The sequence below is a fragment of the Capra hircus genome, chromosome 12 (genome assembly GCF_001704415.2).
Source record: "Capra hircus breed San Clemente chromosome 12, ASM170441v1, whole genome shotgun sequence".
In the NCBI taxonomy this organism is placed as follows: domain Eukaryota; kingdom Metazoa; phylum Chordata; class Mammalia; order Artiodactyla; family Bovidae; genus Capra; species Capra hircus.
In genome coordinates this window covers 37,540,564-37,564,119 of record NC_030819.1, presented here as the reverse complement: position 1 = coordinate 37,564,119, position 23,556 = coordinate 37,540,564, and the positions used below count along the sequence as shown (strand labels likewise).

Genomic DNA, 23,556 nt, shown 5'->3' with positions numbered 1-23,556 from the left:
CAGTTTTTTTTGCAACCTTCCAATCCATTTTCTATACAGAAGTCCATGCCGTTTTCTCAGATGTCCTGACCATATGAACCTCCTGCTTGCAGTCTTTCAGACTATGACTGCATGTAAAGTGAAATGAAATAATGTCCTCACAATGCTGAAACACAGTAATAACTAAGTAGATGGAGAATGTAAATTCTGACAAAATGCATTATGAAAAAAAGGAAAATGACTAAATAGTGAGATGCAAGGTGTATCTCCTAAGATTATTAAAAATTCTAACTAAGTATGCATCTGTTAGCATAGTTCAAAATATGTATAACCAAAATATATAGAAACAGTGAGAAGCTAAAAGAACCATGACCAGAAATGGAGATTTTTAAGCCATTCTTTCAGTCATGGATAGATTAGCTAAGCAAAAACCAGTAAGGCTATAAAGATTTTGAGCAAAATAATTTAAAAGCTTTATCAACTGAATAAAGTGATGTAATAACAATAAGTGATCATACACTATTTTCAAACACAAAGCATTTACAAAAATTGCTCTGGGAGCAGACCATATAGTAATACTATAAATAATTTATATCAAGCAGACAATACACTGTAAGTACAACACAATGCAGCTAATTTGATTATTTAAACACAACACCGACTCGATGGACATGAGTTTGAGTGAACTCTGGGAGTTGGTGATGGACAGGGAGGCCTGGTGTGCTGCAATTCATGGGGTTGCAAAGAGTCAGACACAACTGAGCAACTGAACTGAACTGAACTGAACTGAAAAGAATTTAGAAATATCAATAACCTCAGATATGCAGATGATACCACCCTTATGGCAGAAAGTGAAGAGAACTAAACAGCCTCCTGATGAAAGTGAGAGAGGAGAGTGAAAAAGTTGGCTTACAGCTCAACATTCAGAAAACAAAGGTCATGGCATCCGGTCCCATCACTTCATGGGAAATAGATGGGGAAACAGTGGAAACAGTGGCAGACTTTATTTTGGGGGGCTCAAAAGTCACTGCAGATGGCGACTGCAACCATGAAATAAAACGATGCTTACTCCTTGGAAGAAAAGTTAGGAGCAACCTAGACAGCATACTAAAAAGCAGAGACATTACTTTGCCAACTAAGGTCTGTCTAGTCAAAGCTACAGTTTTTCCAGTGGTCATGTATGGATGTGAGAGTTGGACTATAAAGAAAGCTGAGCACCTAAGAATTGATGCTTTTGAACTGTGGTGTTGGAGAAGACTCTTGAGAGTCCCTTGGACTGCAAGGAGATCCAACCAGTCCATCCTAAAGGAAATCAGTCCTGAATATTCATTGGAAGGACTGATGTTGAAGCTGAAACTCCAATACTTTGGCCACCTGATGCAAAGAATTGACTCATTTGAAAAGACCCCGATGCCAGGAAAGATGGAGGGCAGGAGGAGAAGGGGACGAGGGAGGATGAGATGGTTGGATGGCATCACCGACTCGATGGACATGAGTTTGGGTGAACTTGGGAGTTGGTGATGGACAGGGAGGCCTGGCGTGCTATGATTCACAGGGTCGCAGAGTCGGACAGGACTCAGCAACTGAACTGAACTGAAGCCACCAAGTCTATGACATTATGTTATGATAGTTCAGGCAAACCAATAAAATCTTCATGCCAATACATTTAAAATCTTAAAATAAATGAACAACTTTATAGAAACACAGTGCTATAGAAACATACAACTTACCAAAATCATCTGAAGAAGAAACTGAAAACCTAGTCTTTTTACCACTGAAGGAAATGAATTTCAAGTTCAAATTTTAGCCACAGAGAAAATTCTACTCCCAAATAGCTTTATAAGTGACTTCTACCATGTATGTAGAGATAAATTATTCAAGTTATTCACATGCTCTCAAAGAATAGAAACAGGAAGATTCAAACATTGATACCAAATTCCATTCCAAACAGTGTAAGAAAAGAAAATTACAGGTCAAACTCACTTAGTAGATACAAATATCCTATATAAAACTATCATGACAAAACGCAGAGAAAACACTCACCATAGAATAGGTGTACATGCATGCTCAGTCACTTCAGTCGTTTTCTACTCTGTGCGACCCATGGACCGTAGCCCACCAGGCTTCTTTGTCCACAGGATTCTTCAGGCAAGAATACTGGAGTGGGTTGCCATACCCTTCTCCAAGGGATCTTCCCAACCCAGGTATCGAACCCGTGTCTCTTAAATCTCCTGCCTCGGCGGGTGGGCTCTTTACCACTAGCGCCACCTAGGAAGTCTATAGAATAGACACATATTCAGCCAAATTAAAAATAAACACATTATTTAAAAACTAAAAAGAAGGTCCACAGTCTTGGAGAAAATATTTTCAATGTATTTAATCAGCCCTGTTTATCTACACAGAAAGGGAGAAAAAAAAAAAAACTGACTACCATTCTATAGAAAAATAGGCAACGTGTGAAAAGGAATTCCACAGATGAAAGCCAAATAATCAATAAACATATAAACCTTTAGTAACAGCAAATCACCATTAAGGCCGGAAGGAAACACTGTTTAACACACCACCAGACTGATAAAACTTTAAACATCAACAGAAACCAAGAGTTGGTAAGGATATGTAGAAATGGAACTATTAAACAGCACTATTTAAGTGTTGCAACAATATGGAAAATCATCCAGGCACTATGTAGTGTTGCTGAAAAGGTGCATTCCCTACAAGCCAGCAATTCTACTCCTAGGCATATAGTCCAGAGAAACCTTCTACCTGGCCACCAAGACACATGCAAATGGCTGTACACAGCAGTATTATTTAAAATAGAAAAAAAAAAAAAAAAACTACAAGAAATAGAAACATCTACTGCTGAAGAATGGATAAATGACAGTACGGTCATAATAAAAAAGAGTTCCATTCAGTTGTGGAAGTAAATAAGTTTACCTACATACACCAATGTGGATGAATATTAAAAACAAAATGTAAGAAAGGCAAGTTACAAAAGAAACGAGCATAACTCTACTCATCTGATGTGCTAAGTCGCTTCAGTCGTGTCTGACTCTTTGCGGACCCTACAGGCCGTAGCCCACAAAGTACCTCTGTCCATGGGGATTCACCAGGCAAGAATACTGGAGTAGGTTGCCTCCCCCAGGGGGCAACCAGGAATTGAACCTGCAGCTCTTATGTCTCCTGCACTGGGAGGCAGGTTCTTTACCACTAGCACCACCTGGAAAGTCCCTACCTAAGTGAAAGTCACTCAGTCACGTCCAGCTCTTTGCGACCCCATGGACTATACAGTCCATGGAATTCTCCAGGTCAGAATACTGCAGTGGGTAGCCTTTCCCTTCTCCAGGGCATCTCCCCATCCCAGGAATGGAATCCAGGTCTCCTGTATTGCAGGCAGATTCCTTACCAGCTGAGCCACAATGGAAGCTCAAGAATACTGGAGTGGGTAGCCTATCCCTTCTCCAGCAAATCTTATTGAACCTGGGTCTCCTGCATTGCAGGTGGATTCTTTACCAACTGAGCTATCAGGGAAACCCTACTCATCTGATATCCCCCAACAAGATGAAGTAAACTATATATAGTTCCTGAATATGTCCTTATATATGATGACAAGTATCATAAAAAGGAAGTTAAATATAACACAAGGATAAAGCTCATGTCTGAGACTAAAAGTTGTTTAGTTGCTAAGTCATGTCTGACTCTTTGTGACCCCATGGACAAATACTTAATAGGGCTTCCCAGGAGGCTCAGTGGTCAAAAACTCTGTCTGCCAATTCAGGAGACCCACGAGCCAAAGAGTTCAGTCCCTGAGTCAGAAAGATCCCCTGGAGAAGGAAATGGCAACCTACTCCAGTATTCTTGCCTGGAAAATTCCATGGACAGGGGAGACTGACATGCTATAGTCCATGGGGTCATAAAGAGGTGGACATGACTGAGCACATAGTTAATAACTTCAAGAAAGCATATACTCCTACTCTTAACTGCTGCTGCCAAGTCATTTCACTCGTGTCTGACTCTGTGCAACCCCTTAGACGGCAGCCCACCAGGCTCCCCTGTCCCTGGGATTCTCCAGGCAAGAACACTGGAGCGGGTTGCCATTTCCTTCTCCAATGCGTGAAAGTGAAGACGCTCAGTCATGTCCGACTCTTAGTGATCCCATGGACTACAGGCCACCAGGCTCCTCCACCCATGGGATTTTCCAGGCAAAAGTACTGGAGTGGGCTGCCGTTGTCTTGTCCTCCTTTTTTAACTAGAATTGTTTAAATTGATTAAGAATTTTCAAAGTTACTAATTTTGAAATAAAATGACTAATAGTTGGCTAGAATTTGTTTGACTACATAGTCATCTCATAATACAAGCAATTAAGATAATCAAAGTTTAATTTCCAAAGTATAAGAAAAACAGAATAGAAGGGAAATTCTCAGAACACTTAACTTACCAAATTACCCAACACCATATTTTCCATTAAAACAAAGTCATGTTGCTAGATGCTTTAATATAAAATTGCTGGTCTATCACTAACAATCATAAACACTTAGTATAAGAAAATACCTTCTTCATATTTGTTATTACATTTAACCACAGTCTGAGCAGTATTCAGAATATTTTTATGTCATCAGCATAGTGTTTAGGAAAATCCTCTCTTGCCATTTTCCACATGGCTAGCTCCTGTAAACCAGGAAACCACTGTTTCCCTCAATTACCACTATCTGGAAAAGTCAACCTTGGTAAATTTTCAGTGTTTCACGTTTTGTGTGATCTACTTGCCAACGTTTCAGGATCTTATCTTTCTCTCTCTTCCTTCACATGTGGTCACACTCTTTAACACTTTTTTCAAAGAAGGGAAATGTAAGAGAGATTGGACTCATTTTCTCTCTCATGCTCTTTCCTTTGTCTTCATTCATCCTCAATCCATCATTTATTCAAACACTCACTGAAAATATATCCATCAGGTACTTTTTACTTTAAAGTTAAAAACAGGCGAAAGGTAAACCTACTTGATTAAATGAGGTTTCAGAAATCTGTGAACTACAAGCAATCATGTTGCCTTTATGCCTTCTTTCTCCCAAATCTCCCACTCTATAACTGGCTGTCACCTTGAGCAAACTGCTTTTTTTTTTTTTTTTTTTTTTACAGTGATTTTTTTTTTTATTTTTATTTTTTATTTATTTTTTTTTAAATTTTAAAATCTTAAATTCTTACATGCGTTCCCAAACATGAACCCCCCTCCCACCTCCCTCCCCACAACATCTCTCTGGGTCATCCCCATGCACCTGCCCCAAGCAAGCTGCTCCCTACGTCAGACATGGACTGGCGATTCAATTCTTACATGACAGTATACATGTTAGAATTCCCATTCTCCCAAATCGTCCCACCCTCTCCCTCTCCCTCTGAGTCCAAAAGTCCGTTATACACATCTGTGTCTTTTTTCCTGTCTTGCATACAGGGTCGTCATTGCCATCTTCCTAAATTCCATATATATGTGTTAGTATACTGTATTGGTGTTTTTCTTTCTGGCTTACTTCACTCTGTATAATTGGCTTAATTGTTCATTTTAACTGATTTTTTTATCTTACTTACACGAATCCACTTGAATGAGATATTTCTTTTACTACCATCCAACTTCAAATTTCTATGTTTCTAATATAAATGTTTGAAATTTTCAAGATTACTTGAGAAGAAAAATCTAGAATGAAGCTGCTCTTGAGGGCAACAACAACATTTCCTTGAAGCACAGACCCTGCATGGTGAACTACTGAACAAGATGGAGCCAGCATAAAAAGAATGACAATTCACTAACCCACTGGTCTCTTAGTCTCCCCTCTCAGCTGCTCAACATACTTTAATAATGAAAGAGCAGCTAGCATTACCAGCAGTTTCTGCTGGGGCTATTGCAGTATCTCAGTTTCACAGTTAGAGGCAAAGTAACATGGAAATTTAATTTCTCATTCAAAAACACTAGAGACTTCACTATAATTAAATTCTTGCATTAGAACAATATATATTGTTTCCAGCAAAATAAAAAATAAGCGCTGTTGCATAACTGATTAGAAACAGGGAAGGGGAGTCAATTCACACTCTGAGTTGCAACACAGAAATCTCTTGGCCTTTTCTCTTTTTATCTCTCCTTGATTATTTGCACCAAGTTAGCCAGCAGTGGGCTGGGGAGCTGTGAAACTGCATGTCAGGGTCACCTCTGAAAATCTGATATCTGTTTTCTTCAAATTCTATGGAGAGAATTAAGAGGTGAGATGGTGATGCAATAATTACCTAGTTAGATGAGCAAGCATTTCAGATCCATAATAGAACCAGAAGACATTATAAGTAGAAATCATTTAATTGCTTAAAACAACAACTTTCGCTTACTCTCCTCTACCTCTAATCACTCAATCTCTCCTCCTCCCAAACAAATACCTTCATAAGTACCACCTCCACAATTATTTCTCTACTGGGGCCTTTCTAAATGGCACTTTTAGAAATGATGTACAAATAAATGTTATGAAACAAAAATTAAATACATGACATTCTACTAACTGCAGTGCAACCTTAGGCAAGTCTCTCGCAATTTCAGAGGATAGTAAAGGTTATCACTGATGGAAGTAAAAATCTGGGAAGAAGCTAGACTCCCACCAACGTCCATCATTTTCTCCTCTGCAGAATGAGTACATTGTGGAGCAGAGAGGAGTTTATAAACATGAATAAGACAGTCTGTCCTTTGTATCTATATGTTCAGTTCAGTTGCTCGGTCATCTCTGACTCTTCAACTTCATGGACAGCAGCACACCAGGCTTCCCTGTCCATCACCAACTTCTGGAGTTTATTCAAACTCATGTCCATCGAGTCAGGGAAGCCATCCAACAATCTCATCCTCTGTCATCCCCTTCTCTTCCCACCTTCAATCTTTCCCAGCATCAGGATCTTTTCACGAATCAGTACTTCACATCAGGTGGTCAAAGTATTGGAGTCTCAGCTTCAGCATCAGTTCTTCCAACGAATATTCAGGACTGATTTCCTTTAGGATTGAGTGGTTGGATCTCCTTGCAGTCCAACGGACTCTCAAGAGTCTTCTCCGACACCACAGTTCAAAAGGATCAATTCTTCAGCGCTCAGCTTTCTTTAAAGTCCAACTCTCACATCCATACGTGACTGCTGGAAAATGATAGCTTTGACTAGATGTTCCTTTCTTGGCAAAGTAATATCTCTGCTTTTTAATATGGGGTCTAGGTTGGTCATAGCTTTTTTCCAAGGAGCAAGCATCTTTTGATTTCATGGCAGAAGTTATCATCTGCAGTGATTTTGAAGCCCAAAAAAATAAAGGTTCTCACTGTTTCCACTGATTCCCCATCTATTTGCCAAGAAGTGAAGGGAGTAGATGCCACGATACTAGTTTTCTCAGTGTTGAGTTTTAAGCCAACTTTTTCACTCTCCTCTTTCACTTTCATCAAGTCTCTTTAGTTCTACTTTGCTTTCTGCCATAAGGGTGGTGTCATCTGCATATCTGAGGCTATTGATATTTCTCCCGGCAATCTTGATTCCAGCTTGTGCTTCTTCCAGCCCAGCATTTCTCATGATGTACTCTGCATAGAAGTTAAATAAGCAGGGTGACAATATACAGCCTTGACGTACTCCTTTTCCTATTTGGAACCAGTCTGTTGTTCCATGTCCAGTTCTAACTGTTGCTTCCTCACCTGCATACAGGTTTCTCAAGAGGCAGGTAAGGTGGGCTGGTATTCCCATCTCTCTCAGAATTTTCCACAGTTTGTTATGATCCACACAGTCAAAGACTTTGACATAGTCAATAAAGCAGAAGTACATGTTTTTTTTGAAGTCTCTTACTTTTTCAATAATCCAATGGATGATGGCAATTTTATCTCCAGTTCCTCTGCCTTTTCTAAATTCAGCTTGAACATCTGGAAGTTGACAGTTCCTGTACTGTTGAAGCCTGGCTTGAAGAATTTTGAGCATTACTTTACTAGCGTGTGAGATGAGTACAATCGTGTGGTAGTTTGAGCATTTTTTGGCATTGCTTTTCTTTGGGATTGGAGAAGGATATGGCAACCCACTCCAGTATTCTTGCCTGGAGAATCCCATGGACGGAGGAGCCTGGTGGGCTACAGTCCACGGGGTCGCAAAGAGTTGGACACGACCAAGAGACTTCACTTTCACTTTCTTTGGGATTGGAATGAAAACTGACCTTTTCCAGTCCTGTGGCCACTGCTGAGTATTCCAAATTTGTTGGCATATTGAGCGCAGCACTTTCACAGCATCATCTTTCAGGATTTGAAATAGCTCAACTGGAATTCTATCACCTCCACAAACTTTGTTGGTAGTGATGCTTCCTAAGGCCCACTTGACTTCACATTCCAGGATGTCTGGCTCTAGGGGACTGATCACACCATCGTGATTAATGGGTCATGAAGATCTTTTTTTGTATAGTTCTTCTGTGTATTCTTGCCACCTCTTCTTAATATCGTCTGCTTCTGCTAAGTCCATACCATTTCAGTCCTTTATTGTGCCCATCTTTGCATGAAATATTCCCTTGGTATTTCTAATTTTCTTGAAGAGATCTCTAGTCTTTCCCATTCTATTATCCTCTATTTCTTTGCACTGATCACTGAGGAAGGCTTTCTTATCTCTCCTTGCTCTTCTTTGGAAATTTACATCAAATAGGTATATCTTTCCTTTTCTCCTTTGTCTGTTAGCTTCTCTCTTTTCCTCAGCTATTTGCAAGGCCTCCTTATACAACCACTTTGCCTTTCTGCATTTTGTTTTCTTGGGGAATCTTGATCACTGCCTCCTGTACAATGTTCCAAACCTCCATCCATAGTTCTTCAGGCACTCTACCAGATCTAATCCCTTGAATCTATTTGTCACTTTCACAGTATAATCGTAAATTATTTGATTTAGGTCATACCTGAAAGGTCTAGTGGTTTTCCATACTTTCTTCAATTTATGTCTGAATTTGGCAATAAGGATTTGATGATCTGAGCCACAGTCAGCTCCCAGTCTTGTTTTTGCTGACTGTACAGAGCTTTTCCATGTTTGGCTGCAAAGAATATAATCAATCTGATTTCCAATATTTTACCATCTGGTGATGGTACAATCTGGTGATGTCCATCTAAAGGTCAGCAACATTAATTTCCATGAAAGTAGTCACCAATGGAAAGAACTTAGTTCACAAAGAGAACAGGCAGGCAATGTGTCTCAATTTGTGTGATCCTGGTCTTTAAGGAATGTGAATTTCATCTACAGTTCAGTTTAAAAGAAGAATGGAACTGGAGGAATCAACTTGCCTGACTTCAGGCTCGACTACAAAGCCACAGTCATCAAGACAGTATGGTACTGGCACAAAGACAGACATATAGATCAATGGAACAAAATAGAAAGCCCAGAGATAAATCCACACACATATGGACACCTTATCTTTGACAAAGGAGGCAAGAATATACAATGGAGTAAAGACAATCTCTTTAACAAGTGGTGCTGGGAAAACTGGTCAACCACTTGTAAAAGAATGAAACTAGATCACTTTCTAACACCGCACACAAAAATAAACTCAAAATGGATTAAAGATCTAAATATAAGACCAGAAACTATAAAACTCCTAGAGGAGAACATAGGCAAAACACTCTCCGACATAAATCACAGCAGGATCCTCTATGATCCACCTCCCAGAATTCTGGAAATAAAAGCAAAAATAAACAAATGGGATCTAATTAAAATTAAAAGCTTCTGCACAACAAAGGAAAATATAAGCAAGGTGAAAAGACAGCCTTCTGAATGGGAGAAAATAATAGCAAATGAAGCAACTGACAAACAACTAATCTCAAAAATATACAAACAACTTCTGCAGCTCAATTCCAGAAAAATAAACGACCCAATCAAAAAATGGGCCAAAGAACTAAATAGACATTTCTCCAAAGAAGACATACAGATGGCTAACAAACACATGAAAAGATGCTCAACATCACTCATTATTAGAGAAATGCAAATCAAAACCACAATGAGGTACCACTTCACACCAGTCAGAATGGCTGCGATCCAAAAATCTGCAAGCAATAAATGCTGGAGAGGGTGTGGAGAAAAGGGAACCCTCCTACACTGTTGGTGGGAATGCAAACTAGTACAGCCACTATGGAGAACAGTGTGGAGATTCCTTAAAAAATTGCAAATAGAACTACCTTATGACCCAGCAATCCCACTGCTGGGCATACACACCGAGGAAACCAGAATTGAAAGAGACACATGTACCCCAATGTTCATCGCAGCACTGTTTATAATAGCCAGGACATGGAAACAACCTAGATGTCCATCAGCAGATGAATGGATAAGAAAGCTGTGGTACATATACACAATGGAGTATTACTCAGCCGTTAAAAAGAATTCATTTGAATCAGTTCTGATGAGATGGATGAAACTGGAGCCAATTATACAGAGTGAAGTAAGCCAGAAAGAAAAACACCAATACAGTATACTAACACATATATATGGAATTTAGGAAGATGGCAATGACGACCCTGTATGCAAGACAGGGAAAGAGACACAGATGTGTATAATGGACTTTTGGACTCAGAGGGAGAGGGAGAGGGTGGGATGATTTGGGAGAATGACATTCTAACATGTATACTATCATGTAAGAATTGAATCGCCAGTCTATGTCTGATGCAGGATACAGCATGCTTGGGGCTGGTGCATGGAGATGACCCAGAGAGATGTTATGGGGAGGGAGGTGGGAGGGGGGCTCATGTTTGGAAACGCATGTAAGAATTAAAGATTTTAAAATTTAAAAAAAAATAAAAAATAAAACATTAAAAAAAATAATAATAAATAATTTTATGAGAACTTTGACAAAAAAAATAAAAGTAATGCAGTGATTAAATTTAAAAAGAAACTAAAACTCAGAGAAATCTAGCAACCATCAACCCATCAACTAGAATTAATCAACCTCTCCCCTGTCCACCCCACACACACCTTATAAATATAAAAATATAAACTGGTATGTTCTACCAATATCTGAACTTTTTTTTTTTAGCAGCCTAATTGCTCTTAGGCTCCAAAATCACTGCAGATGGTTAACTTCAGCCATGAAATCAAAAGACACTTGCTCCTTGGAAGAAAAGCTACGATCAACTAGACAGCATATTAAGCAGCAGAGACATTACTTTGCCAAGAAAGGTTCATCTAGTCAAAGCTATGGTTTTTCCAGTAGTCATGTATGGATGTGAGAGCTGGACCATAAAGAATGCTGAGAGCTGAAGAACTGATGCTTTTGAGCTGCATTGTTGGAGAAGCCTCTTGAGAGTCTCTTGCACAGCAAAGAAATAAAACCAGTCAATCCTAAAGGAAATCAACCCTGAATATGCATTGGGAGGACTGATGCTGAAGCTCCAATACTTCGGCCACCTGATGTAAAGAGCTGACTTATTATAAAAGACCCTGATGCTGGGAAATACTAAAGGCAGGAGGAGAAGGGGACAACAGAGGATGAGATGGTTGGATGGCATCACCGACTCAATGGACCTGGATTTAAGCAAGCTCTGGCAGATGGTGAAGGACAGGGAAGCCTGGCATGCTGCAGTCCAAGGGAACACAAAGAATTGAACACATCTGAGCACCTGAAAAACAACAAATTGCTCTTACTCTCTATCAGATTAGAATGCTCCTTCTGAACTTCCTCTAAACCACAGATCAGAATTAAGTCCATCCTGGGGTTATGGGTGTAATTTTGGGAACTGAAGACAGGTTATTTTCAAAAGCTTTTCTTCTTTTCCCCCTCAAGCTCAGCAAAAGGCTAGTAACTTTTTTCCTTTGACCTTCACCCACCTCACCAAATGTTCTCCTTTACTCCTGTTCCACGAATGTCCATTGTACAGGATTTCTTGGTCCTGTACCATGACTCAACACAGACCTCAAGGAACTGTCCCCAACACTGAAGCATTGGCATGTAAGACAAAGAGCCACTTGCCCTCCCAGTCTGTCCAGAAGGCTCCACCTTCCTTGCCAGTATGCTCCCATTTCTGCAGTCCCATCAGTTTTGCCCTTTGCCCTGTAATAACCCACCCTGTTCTTCCCTCAGTGTTAATGCCTGCTGGTTCATGAATCCAGTATGAATTAACACATGCCTTGCCCTTAGCTGCTCTCCAGCAACTGTGTTTAGTTACTGCCTGTCAATTTCAGCTCTCACCTACACTGTCCCTGGTATTCTTCATTCCCGCTGAGTATGATGTCTCCACCTCATTCTTGCTCATAATTTTACTCTGAACCACCTGGAAAAACCCCTAACATTCAGATACCCCACTTAATTTCACCATGCATAAAATCAGAATCTCCCCTCTTTATCAAGGTATGTCTGATCTTCCTATGCTTGCAATCAAAGTTCCCCATGGCCACACGGTCCTGGGTTAAGCCTGACCATTCTCTGGCATTACAGATGAGCAATCAAAATATAGGAAGCAGAGTAACACCAAAAACTGGTCAAGTACCACATGCGACCACAAAGGATCCTGCTGTTTCTCAAAAGATGAGCAGAGATCCTACTGTTTCTCAAAAGATGAGCAGAGCTCAGAAACATTGAATCCAGGGAGGTGGCTGTCCAGAGCTGGTGAGACTTTTCTGTGTGGAAGCTTATCCCCACTACAAGCCTGGGTCCCAAGTACAGTGTTTCCAGTCCTTGACAGGAACGGAAGTAACAACTAAGAAGGCAGGAATCAGAAAAGATAGATGGCGTCCAATAAGAAAGCGGGAACGGTTGGAAAGGAGACTCCTGCAGGACAATGGAGAGAATGGGCAACATGGACTCAGTAGTCCATGAACCGTTATGAACCATCACAGCTTGGCTGAGCTCCACTGCATTGCCAGCACTGCTCCTGGTTTACAAAGAGCATGTTGGTGGGACTCAAAAAGGCAGAAGCGCAGCAGCTCTCTTGCTCTCATCACACGAGGAAGATGGTTGCCCGGCTCTAGTGGTGGGTGCAGTGCAGGGGTGCCTCTGGGGCGGGGCCGGCCTACAGGCTCTCCATCAGCTTATCTGATTCTCGACCTTGATATGTCTGACTCAGTGAAGGCGCCCGCCTCCCCTGAGGTCCAGAGCATTCTGGAGGCTAGAGCCTAGTGAGCAGTAAGGAGTCTGTGTGGATTCAGCTTATCCTCAGGGCTTCCAGTTCACCCCCGTTCTCCAGCACCTTATTTGCCGACTGCTTGCCCTGTGGATTTAGGCCTAATATCCAAAATACAGAAGCAACAACCATGCCTAACTTGCTCAACTTTCTACAAATAGATACAGTCAAGTGCTCAAAATAAATCCCATATTCTCTACCACTGCCATGGTTCTACTTCTCGAGTAAATCTTGCCTGATATAGAATTTGGTACCAGATCTACAATTCCAGGAAAAAAAAGCATGGTGAATACAAGCAACCAGTTGACTCTTAAATTGTAATATTTGTGAGTTTTACTTCTATTAGGCCATAAGTTATAGTGAAGGACCAAATTATGTATAAGGTAAAGAATCACTCTCATTGTTGAGTCAATATTTACTCGTGATTTTACTAAACCAATGTCTCTTTTGAGAGCAGTAATAAATTAATTCTCAGCTAACATCAATAGGAGAAAAGTGAAGGAGGCTACACTTTTTTAAAAAAATGCACAGATGTTGATAATAACAAAATTAACCAGATAGATGTTATATTTCAACAAATATTTTCAACAATCACCCTGTTGCTTTAATACTCTGATGTTCTCATTAAATCAAAACTGTTCAACTGAAATGGTTATGTTTAAAAGATGCTCATATCATTTTTATGATCACTCCTGAAAATTTCTGGCAAAATACATTATATAAACTACTTTTGTAATGTACTCTAAATAGGATGACATAAAGCTTAGCTGAAGAGCCACTATAATCAAAAGGCCAGAGAATGAAAATGTGAGAGAGACAGACATAAAAGGAGAGAGACAGAGGAGGAGGGAAATAAAAAATCATTTAGACACATAAATGAGCCTCAATAGACTTTGGGTGAAGTACTGAATAGCATCACTGAATATTACATTTATGCAGGGCACTTTCGTGTCCAAAGGAAAGACAATATACTTTTGTATTTACTTAAAATATTGTTTTTAAAACGGAATATTATGACTTTTTCTCCTATTTCTTCCAGTCAATGTGACATCATCATTCAAGGCCCAGGTCAAAGGTCACTCCACAAATGAAGCCATCTATGGCCCACACCAACTCCAAATGAAGATTGTAGTAACTTATTTGCCTTTTCCTGAGATGCTGTAACCTTGAAATCAGGGTCTAAATATAATTTGTCTTTGTAGCCCAATAACTAACAAATAACAGATTCTAAGTATATGATTACTAAACCCATTCACACTACAGCACAGGTGTGATGGTTAATTTTATATGTCCATATAGTACTGTGAAAGTCAAATGAGAAAAAAATGCTAAAGGATTCGTATATTGTCTCCTAGCTACTATGTTCTCATTAAAATTGTCATTTTCATCATTTTAAGTCATGTTAATTGTATCTGTTTGACTTTAGGAAAACCTGCTTTTCAGGCCAGTAATTGTGTATGCATTATTTCCTTTGACTGAAGAAATGCTGGGATATACTCACATACCCGGGGGTACCTACTTTGTATTTCAGCCTCTGGCTTCAGGGTCTAACTAGGAATTTCCAAATTGTTACTTTATGTTGATAAGAAATAGATACATCTGGCTTTCTCTTGGAGGAAATAAAATCCTGAGCTCACTGGGCATGCTGCAGTTAGTTGATACATCATTGTTTGTTTCACTCACAGAATGCTGACCGCTTATTTAATATTAGTGAGAATTCTCCAGAGAAATGGAATAGGAGACATATATAAATATATACACATATGTGTGTGTGTATGCATGTATATGTGTGTATATATATATGGTATGTGGTATATGATGTATATATATGGTATACAGCAGGTGGTAAAGAATCCACCTGCCAATGCAGAAGACACAGGAAACAGAGCTTCGATTCCTGGGTGGTGAAGATCCCCTGGAGTACGAAATGCCACCCCACTCCAGTACTCTCACCTGAAAAATTCCATGGGCAGAGGAGCCTGGCAGGCTACAGTCCGAGGGGCCACAAAGAGTTGGACATGACTGAGCACCTGAACACAAAACATCTATATATGAGATATGTGATTTACTATAAAAATTGGCTCATGTAATTATGGAGACTGAGAAGGCCCATGATCTGCATTTACAAGCTGGAGACCAGGAAATCTAGTGGTGTAATTCCAGTCCAAGTCCAAAGGCCTGGGAGCCAAGGGAGCTGATCACGTGAATCCAAGTCCAAGGCCAGGAGAAGGCTAATGTCCCAGCTTAAGCAGCTAATAAGGGACTGATCTCTCCCTTCCTCCACTTTTGTTTTATTCAGGCCTCTCAACAGGTTGGATGATGCCCACCACACTGGGCAGGGCCATCTGCTTTTCGAGTCCACTGATTCAAATGCCAACCTCACCTAGAAATACTCTCCCAGATATAGCCAGAAATAATGTTGTATGTGGGCACCCTGTGGCCTAGTCAAGTTGATATACAAAATTAACCATCACAGCTAGCTCCTGTTCAAAATGGCTGGTGCCCCTACCCACAATACCACCTGCCACATTGGAAACTACTGGCCCCATTCAAAGATGGGTAAAAATCAGAGATAGGCCACAAGGAAACTGTGCATAAAAGTAGCAAATATCAAAAGCAAGACAGAAAGGGAAGAAGGAGGCCAATGAAGAACAAACATCATAAGAAGAACTACCCAAGGAAACAGATGAAGAATTTAAATTAACACTTCACAGACCCAATAACAATAGTAATAATTTAAACAAATGGCTCTTGCTTTAAAAGAAAATAATGTTCAGGAAAGAAGTACAAGGGCCCAAATGATAAAATACAAGATATCTGAATCAGATGAAAATAAACGGACAGGGTTATAAAATACTACAGAGATGAAAAGCCACTTTAGGAACTAAAAAATAACAAAGAATTTGACTGAAAATATAGCAGGAAAAAATACTGAATGGGAAGAAACACTTAAGTGAAATTAAAAAGTTAAAGATGATACAAAACACCAAAAAGAAATGTTATACTTATCTTCAGAGCTAATAAAGAAGAAAACAAAAGGAAAAGATACCTCAGTTCATGCAATTCTCCAGACCAGAATACTGGAGTGGGTAGTCTTTCCCTTCTCCAGGGGATCTTCCCAACCCCAGAATCGAACCCAGGTCTCCCACATTGCAGGTGAATTCTTTACCAGCTGAGCCACAAGGGAAGCCCAATATTTAAATATGAAGGCATAAAATGAGAGTCTGCTTCTCAGAGTTAAATGGCAAGATCCAAGAAAAACTGATACAGAATGAGAAAAAACAAGAAGAAAAATGGATGCAGTTACTGAACTTCTTTCTAGCTTACTAAAAATAGCTTACGGACATCTGAACAAAAAGCAAAACAAGAACAAGGGCAAAGATCAGTTTGCTTCAGGCTTCACAGTGACACCAAATGCCAGATGACAATAAAGCAGTGTTTCCATGCTGCTGAGAAAAAGAATTCAGACTAAATTGTTTTGATAATTATAGTTAACAATCAGAAAATAAATATTACTAACCTAAATTTTAAGAAGACAGTAAAATGAGAAGAAAAGCAAGTTAAAAAGAAATGTCATTAATCTACCCATCTTTCACAGCAAAAAGTCAAAAGATGTTTAGAGTTAAATTCAGTCATTAAAAAAGACAGAAATACCAGAATTCAAAGACGGTTTGTTTGTTTGTTTGCTTTCTGGTCTTTCTCTTAATCCTCAAGTAATAGAGTCACTTTGGTGAAAGGATATTAACTTAAAAATAGTAAATTCCTTTGGGTTAAGCCCAGTTTCTAAATCTTCCATTACATCAGAAGCGAACAAAAAATAACTCTATAATAGAAGCAAAATATAAATATGGTCCTACTTTTGCAAAACCACCTCTATTTATTTGTATATATGCACACACAGATGCTGTAAATAATGCTCACCAAATGCCAAGAAGTATGAGGCAGGGAAGTGATGGGGCTTTCTATGCTTTAATGTTTTTAAAATGAGCAATGCATCATCTTTTCAAATAATAAAGCTTTTATCCTACTTCAATAATGGCACAATCTTTCTCAAATCCCTGTTTATCATTTTGTTCTTATATCCCAGGTCTAAGAAACTAGACCACAAAGAGTTAAGGGACTTGATAGAAGAATGACCTCACAAAGGATGATATTTTAATAAATATGAGATACACCTGTTAGTTTGGATCATTATCAAATCTACTGATTATGCTCCAGAAAAGAACTTTTAATATAACTAGATATGCCTGGAAACAGGATGAACTGCCACATGCAGTAAGAAATTGCACAGAGTACTCAAGATACAGTGCTAAAGTAACCAACCAACGCTTGCAGAAGAAAGCCACATACCAAGCACATGTTAGAGCCAATGACCTTCGTGGGCACTTTCAGTTCTTAGAACACTTGACTTTGATGTAACATGATACAAGAAAGTTCTGAATCTCTGTCTTATGCTATATAAATAAGAGTGTCAAGTGCCACTCACACCTTTAGGACTCTACAGCTCTGAATTATTTTCACAAATATGTCATATTTCCTTTCACCCCTATTACAACTCTTTGAACAGGCAGGACAGGTGTTCTTTTCCACAAAGTCACTGGTCCAAGCTACTACAAAGAACTGCAGAGCAAGACCTCATTTTTCCTGATTCCATGTTTATGGGCCAGGTGACTACCTAATGCAGAGGAGCCCAGTGCTGATGATATATTTCACTTATACCAACCCAGGCTTTCTCAACAATTATGCCAACTTAGCTCAAAATGAGATTGGCTTGTTGCTGGTAGTTTTCTACTTTGTGTGAAGAAGGTCTTGAAACTTTAGACAAAAGAAATTTAAAGTAACCACATTATACCTGTCCACTGCTATGAAACAAAATTTTGGCAGGGAATTAAAACTTCCTCAGAAAGGTGTGGTATTGTTCTCTTGCTTTCCAAACTTACCCACTGCCAACACTGGAGCAAAAGTTTGAACATGAATTCTGATAAGCTGGATTAATGTATATGCATGCATATGTTTGGGACACCTGCTCTGAACCAGCTGCTCAGAGTACTGAGTAACATACTGAAATGGCTGGAAAACAGTGGAGCAAAGTCAGGTCTGTTGGAGTCAGGTCCACAAACATTCACAATGAGAGAAACTGCCAAAATATGCTAAAGAGCTATAGACAAGCTTTTATGCTGATTTATGTGAGTAGAAGTTAATGGTAACTGGAACCTTTCTAGAATTTATTTAATATTATCTAATGGCAGATGGTATAGGGACAAAAAAGAAAGAATTTAAAAACTGAGTAAAGAATTTAATGTGAATTTATATAGGTATATTTTTATATAAATATATATTTATACATGACTGATTGGAAAGAGAGAGGAAGATTGCTTCTAGAAGACTCTTGATATGGCCACAAAAGAAATTTTACAAATGCTCAGGCTGTTTAAATGTTAGAACCTAAGCAGAAAGGCACCGCATCATATTCTGTGGCTCTGGTAAGATTTTATAACCACTGGCAAATTGGAAACGTACAAAATAGTTTTAAGAGCCATATTCAAATCCCTTTTCAATTATGTAGACAGTGGCAATGTTGCATCCACTGCTGACATTTTAAAAACGTCATCTTAAAACTGACCTTGGGAATATACGTGAAACATAGAAAAGATAAATTTCCAAACTGCAATTTTCTCTCTGAATCAGACCTTATGAAAACTAACACCACCTGATCCAAGCAGGTTTAAAAACAAGTATCTATGAATTTGTTCTAAAGCCTCTATAACTGAAAACACAGATTTAAAAATATAAAAAATAGCATGATGAATAATGTAATTCATCAGGACAAACACATTAAGTGAAACACTCAGTGTGCCTCCCTCTATAAAGACTTCTAAACTCATGAATTATGAGCTATGAGGCATAATCATTTAGAATGAATCACATAATATATTATAGCTAATCAAGATAGTATCTTAAGTTTATCCTCAGGGTAAGTATTAACACAATGATTCTCTTTGCCATCATCCTCAGTTGTCATAAAATTAGTTACAGAACAATGACACTGTCAAAATGTATAAACATACAAAACTTAACACTGATCCATTCAAACATAAAAATTTAATAACACCTGAACAAAAACATAAATACAGTATTAAACTCATATATAAGAATTGATGCTTTTGAACTGTGCTGTTGGAGAAGACTCTTCAGAGTCCCTTGGACTGCAAGGAGATCCAACCAGTCTATTCTGAAGGAGATCAGCCCTGGGATTTCTTTGGAAGGAATGATGCTAAAGCTGAAACTCCAGTACTTTGGCCACCTCATGCGAAGAGTTGACTCATTGGAAAAGACTGATGCTGGGAGGGACTGGGGGCAGGAGGAGAAGGGGACGACAGAGGATGAGATGGCTGGATGGCATCACGGACTCCATGGATGTGAGTCTGAGTGAACTCCGGGAGTTGGTGATGGACAGGGAGGCCTGGCGTGCTGCGATTCATGGGGTTGCAAAGAGTCGGACACGACTGAGCGACTAAACTGAACTGAAACTCATATATAGGGAAAGTGAGAACTTTTTGTATGATAATGAGTGAAGATTTCCATGGTGACAGAGGAATGAGCTGGGACTATTAGAATTTACTATATCTGCCCTATTCGTCTTAAGAATATAGAAAACTGTTTATCTTTACATTATAAATGCAATTATCAGTAGTTGCTGGAGTAAAATTTTAAGAACCTTGCAAGTTTTTAAACCACTGAAACTGGTGGGAATATTTACACCATGGGAACTGACAAACACTACAGATCAGGCCTTCACATCCAAAGCCCTCGAGTCAGTTTACAAACACAGCACTAATCCTCATGCAAGGAAGTACACAGTGCACTCAGTTCTTACAAAGTTAATTCAGCTATATAGGTAACAGTGAGCTCATAAACAAAGAACATTACCATACACCCAGAAATCTCCCTTGTATCACCTCTGAACTGATACTCCCTTCTAGAGTATTTTCCAGAAACAAATATTACAAAGGAGAAATTTTAGCAAGAAAGGAAAAAGGCACTTTTTTTTTTAAAGATTCCATATACAAGTGAGATCATACAGTATTTGTCTTTATTTCAGTTAGTATAATGAAATAAATAGTAGGATTTCCTCATTTTTAATATTCCATTATATGTTTATATATATACACACACACCCCACATCCTATTTACCCCTTTATCTGTTGACACACACACAGGTTGTTTCAATGTCTTGGTTACTGTAAGTCATGCTGCAATGATCATGGGGGTGCAGTTATCTTTTGTTGAGTGTTTTTATTACCTTTAGATATTTTCTAGAAGTGGAACTGCTGGATTACATGGTAGTTGGTCTTAATTTCTTGAGGATCTTCCATAAAATTTCCATAGTGACTGCACCAATTAACAATCCTACCAACCAGTGCACACATCCCTTTCTCTGCATCCACACCAGCATTCTCTCTTCTCTAATTATGGTCATTCTAAAAGGTGTGTGGTGTTATATCACTGTAGTTTTAGTTTGCATTTCCCTAAATGCCTAAATGACATTCAGCATGTTTTTATGAACCCGGATGTTGATGTATCTTCTTTGTAGAGATGTCATATTCAGACTTTTGACCATTTATTTGGTTATTTGGGTTTTTTTTTTTCTATTGAGTAACAAGAGTACATTATATTTTTGGATAGTAAACCCTTCTTCATCAGATATATAGTTTACAAATATTTTCTTTTCCCCTTCTTCAGGTTGTCTTCACACTTTTTGATGGTTTCCTATGGTGAAGAAACTTTTTAGTTTGACATAATCCCATTTGTTCATTTTGTTGCTTGTACTTTAGGTGTCATATCCAAAACATTAGCAAGATCTATGTCAAGAAATTTTGTTCCTATGTTTTCTTATAGGAGTTTCTTAGTTTCAAGTCTTACATTTAAGTCTGTAATTGGTAGGTTCAAATTTTGTGAGAGGTGTAACATATGGGTCCAATTTCATTCTCTCACACATGAAAATCCAACTATCATAACACCATTTATTGAAGAGACCATCTTCTTCATTGAGTATTCTTGGTTCCCTTGTCAAATATTAGTTGATCAAATCATATTGGGTTTATTTCTGGGCTCTCAATTCTGTTCCACTGGTCTATTTGCTGGTTTCTTTTCTACGAGTGTCATGCTATTTTGATGACTATAACTGTACAGTATAACTTGGAATCAGAAAGAACAATGTGAGACACCCCCACCCCCGCTTTTTCATTCTCCATATTTCCTTGGCTATTCAAGGGCATCTGTGGTTCCATATGAATTTCAGAAATTTTTTCTAGTTTTACAAAATATGTAATTGGAATCTTGATATGAAATGCACTGAATACATTTCAGTAATATTAACATTTTAACAGTATTAATTCTTCCAGTCCATAAATAATGAGGAACTTCTCCATTTATTTGTCTTCTTCAATGTCTTTGATCCATGACATGTGGTTTACAGCATAGAGATCTTTCACATCCTAAGTTAAATTTATACCTAAGTATTTTATTGTGTTTGATGTTACTGTGAAAAGAAAGTGAAAGTGAAGTCATTCAGTCATGTCTGACTCTTTGCGACCCCATGAACTGTAGCCCACCAGGCTCCTCCGTCAATGGAATTTTCCAGGCAAAAATACTGGAGTGGGTTGCCATTTCCTTCTCCAGGGGATCTTCCCGACCCAGTAACCAAACCCAGGTCTCCTGCATTGCAGGCAGACGCTTTACCATCTGAGCCACCAGGGAAGCCCTTGATGCTACTGTAAGTAGAATCTATTTTTCAGAAATTTTGTTGCTTACAGAAATGCTACTGAATTTTGTATATGTTGATATTGTATCTTTCAACTTTACTGAATTCACTGATCATCTATCAGTCTTTTGGTTGAGTCTTTAAAATTTTCTCTATATAAAATCTAGGCATCTGCAAATAAAGACAATTTTACATCTTCCTTTCCAACTGGGGTAACTTATGTCTTTATCTCACATGATTGCTTTAGCTAGGACTTCCAGTACTATACTGAATATAAGTGGTAAGAGTGGGCACTCTTGACTTATTTGTGATCTTAGAGGAAAAGCTTTCGAACTTTCAACACTGAGTATGATGTTAGCTGTGGGCCTGTCACATTTTTATTGAGATATGTTCCTTCTAGGCCTAATTTGTTAACATTTCTTATTTCTTATCATGAATGGATGCTGAGTTGGAAGAAGGCAATTTCAAGTGAAAGATATAATCTGGAAAATCATTTGTAAGTAGCACCATCTTCCCAAGTGACGCTAGTGATAAAGAACCCGCCTGCCAATGCAGAAGACATAAGAGACTTGAGTTTGATCCCTGGGTTGGGAAGATCCCCTGGAGAAGGGAATGGCAACTCACTCCAGTATTCTTGCCTGGAGAAGCTCATGAACAGAGGAGTATGGTGGGCTAGAGTCCATGGGGTCACAGAGTCAGACACAACTGAAGCAAGTTAGCATGCACACACGTGAAGGTGAGCTGGCAGAAAGACATAATGTACATTTATGTGAAAGTAGCAGGAGCAATGGAAGAAGTAAGAAATTGTACATGTTGTCCAGCTATGTAAGGGTTATGAGTCACATGCCTCTGTACCAGACTTTATGAAATGGAAATGGTTTAACATACTGTCATTTTCTTAGTATTAATGTGTGATTTTTGTATTATGACCACTATGCAGTATAAGGTAAGTTTAAATAAATACCACAAATTGATAGCTAGCACATGATAACTGTTGAAATCCATGGGATATTTTTTATCCTCCAATTTATACCTGAACTTTCCTATGAAACAGCCAAAGGTAAAAGCCTCTCATAGTCATCCTATCCTATCCTTGAAGAAAGCCAAGATTGCAGGTGCAAAGAGGACAGCATTTGAAAGCCATCATATGCTATACAGAGCTGAGATGAATATTATGCGTGTGGTAGGAAAATCTGGCTTTTTTTTTTTTTTGTCCCAGTGATCAGTTTCAATTTTCTAATTATCATTTTAAAGTTGATTCTTGAAACAGTTTTGGTTCTGGAAACTGATGATAGCTAGATTTGCACAACTAGCTTCTTTATAACTTTTTTATACTTAGGGGTTTTAAAAAAAATTACACTTTATAGATAGATGAATGTGTCTAAGCATTGACCTTTGCCTCAGAGTCAAAGAAGTGCACTAATGAAAATAATTGCCCCAAATTAAGGTTCAAAATAGGACTGCCACTGCAATTATACAATTTGACGAACCAACCTTTATTGTTTTCCTCTTCATATGGATATTCATTCATCCATTTGTTTCTAGAGTCACATTGATCCTGAAAGAAAAGCACACAAAAAATTAATGAGAACTGCTAAGGGGTTAATATCTAAAATATATAAATAGTTCATACAACTCAACATCAAAAACACAAGTAATCCAATTAAAAATGAGCAGATCTGAGTAGACATTTTCCAAAGA

General features: G+C 38.6%; 1 protein-coding gene across 2 annotated transcripts in view; it reads right to left on the bottom strand.

Moving 5' to 3' along the window:
* KLF12 (Kruppel like factor 12) overlaps positions 1-23,556 on the bottom strand; it is a 526,247-nt gene that overhangs the window by 336,834 nt on the left and 165,857 nt on the right. For both annotated transcript variants that reach the window (XM_005687692.3, XM_018056508.1), the window contains exon 2: positions 23,350-23,413. In XM_005687692.3, the coding sequence (XP_005687749.2) occupies positions 23,350-23,382 (33 nt within the window). In that variant the 5' untranslated portion in view covers positions 23,383-23,413. The remainder of the gene's footprint in view (positions 1-23,349; positions 23,414-23,556) is intronic.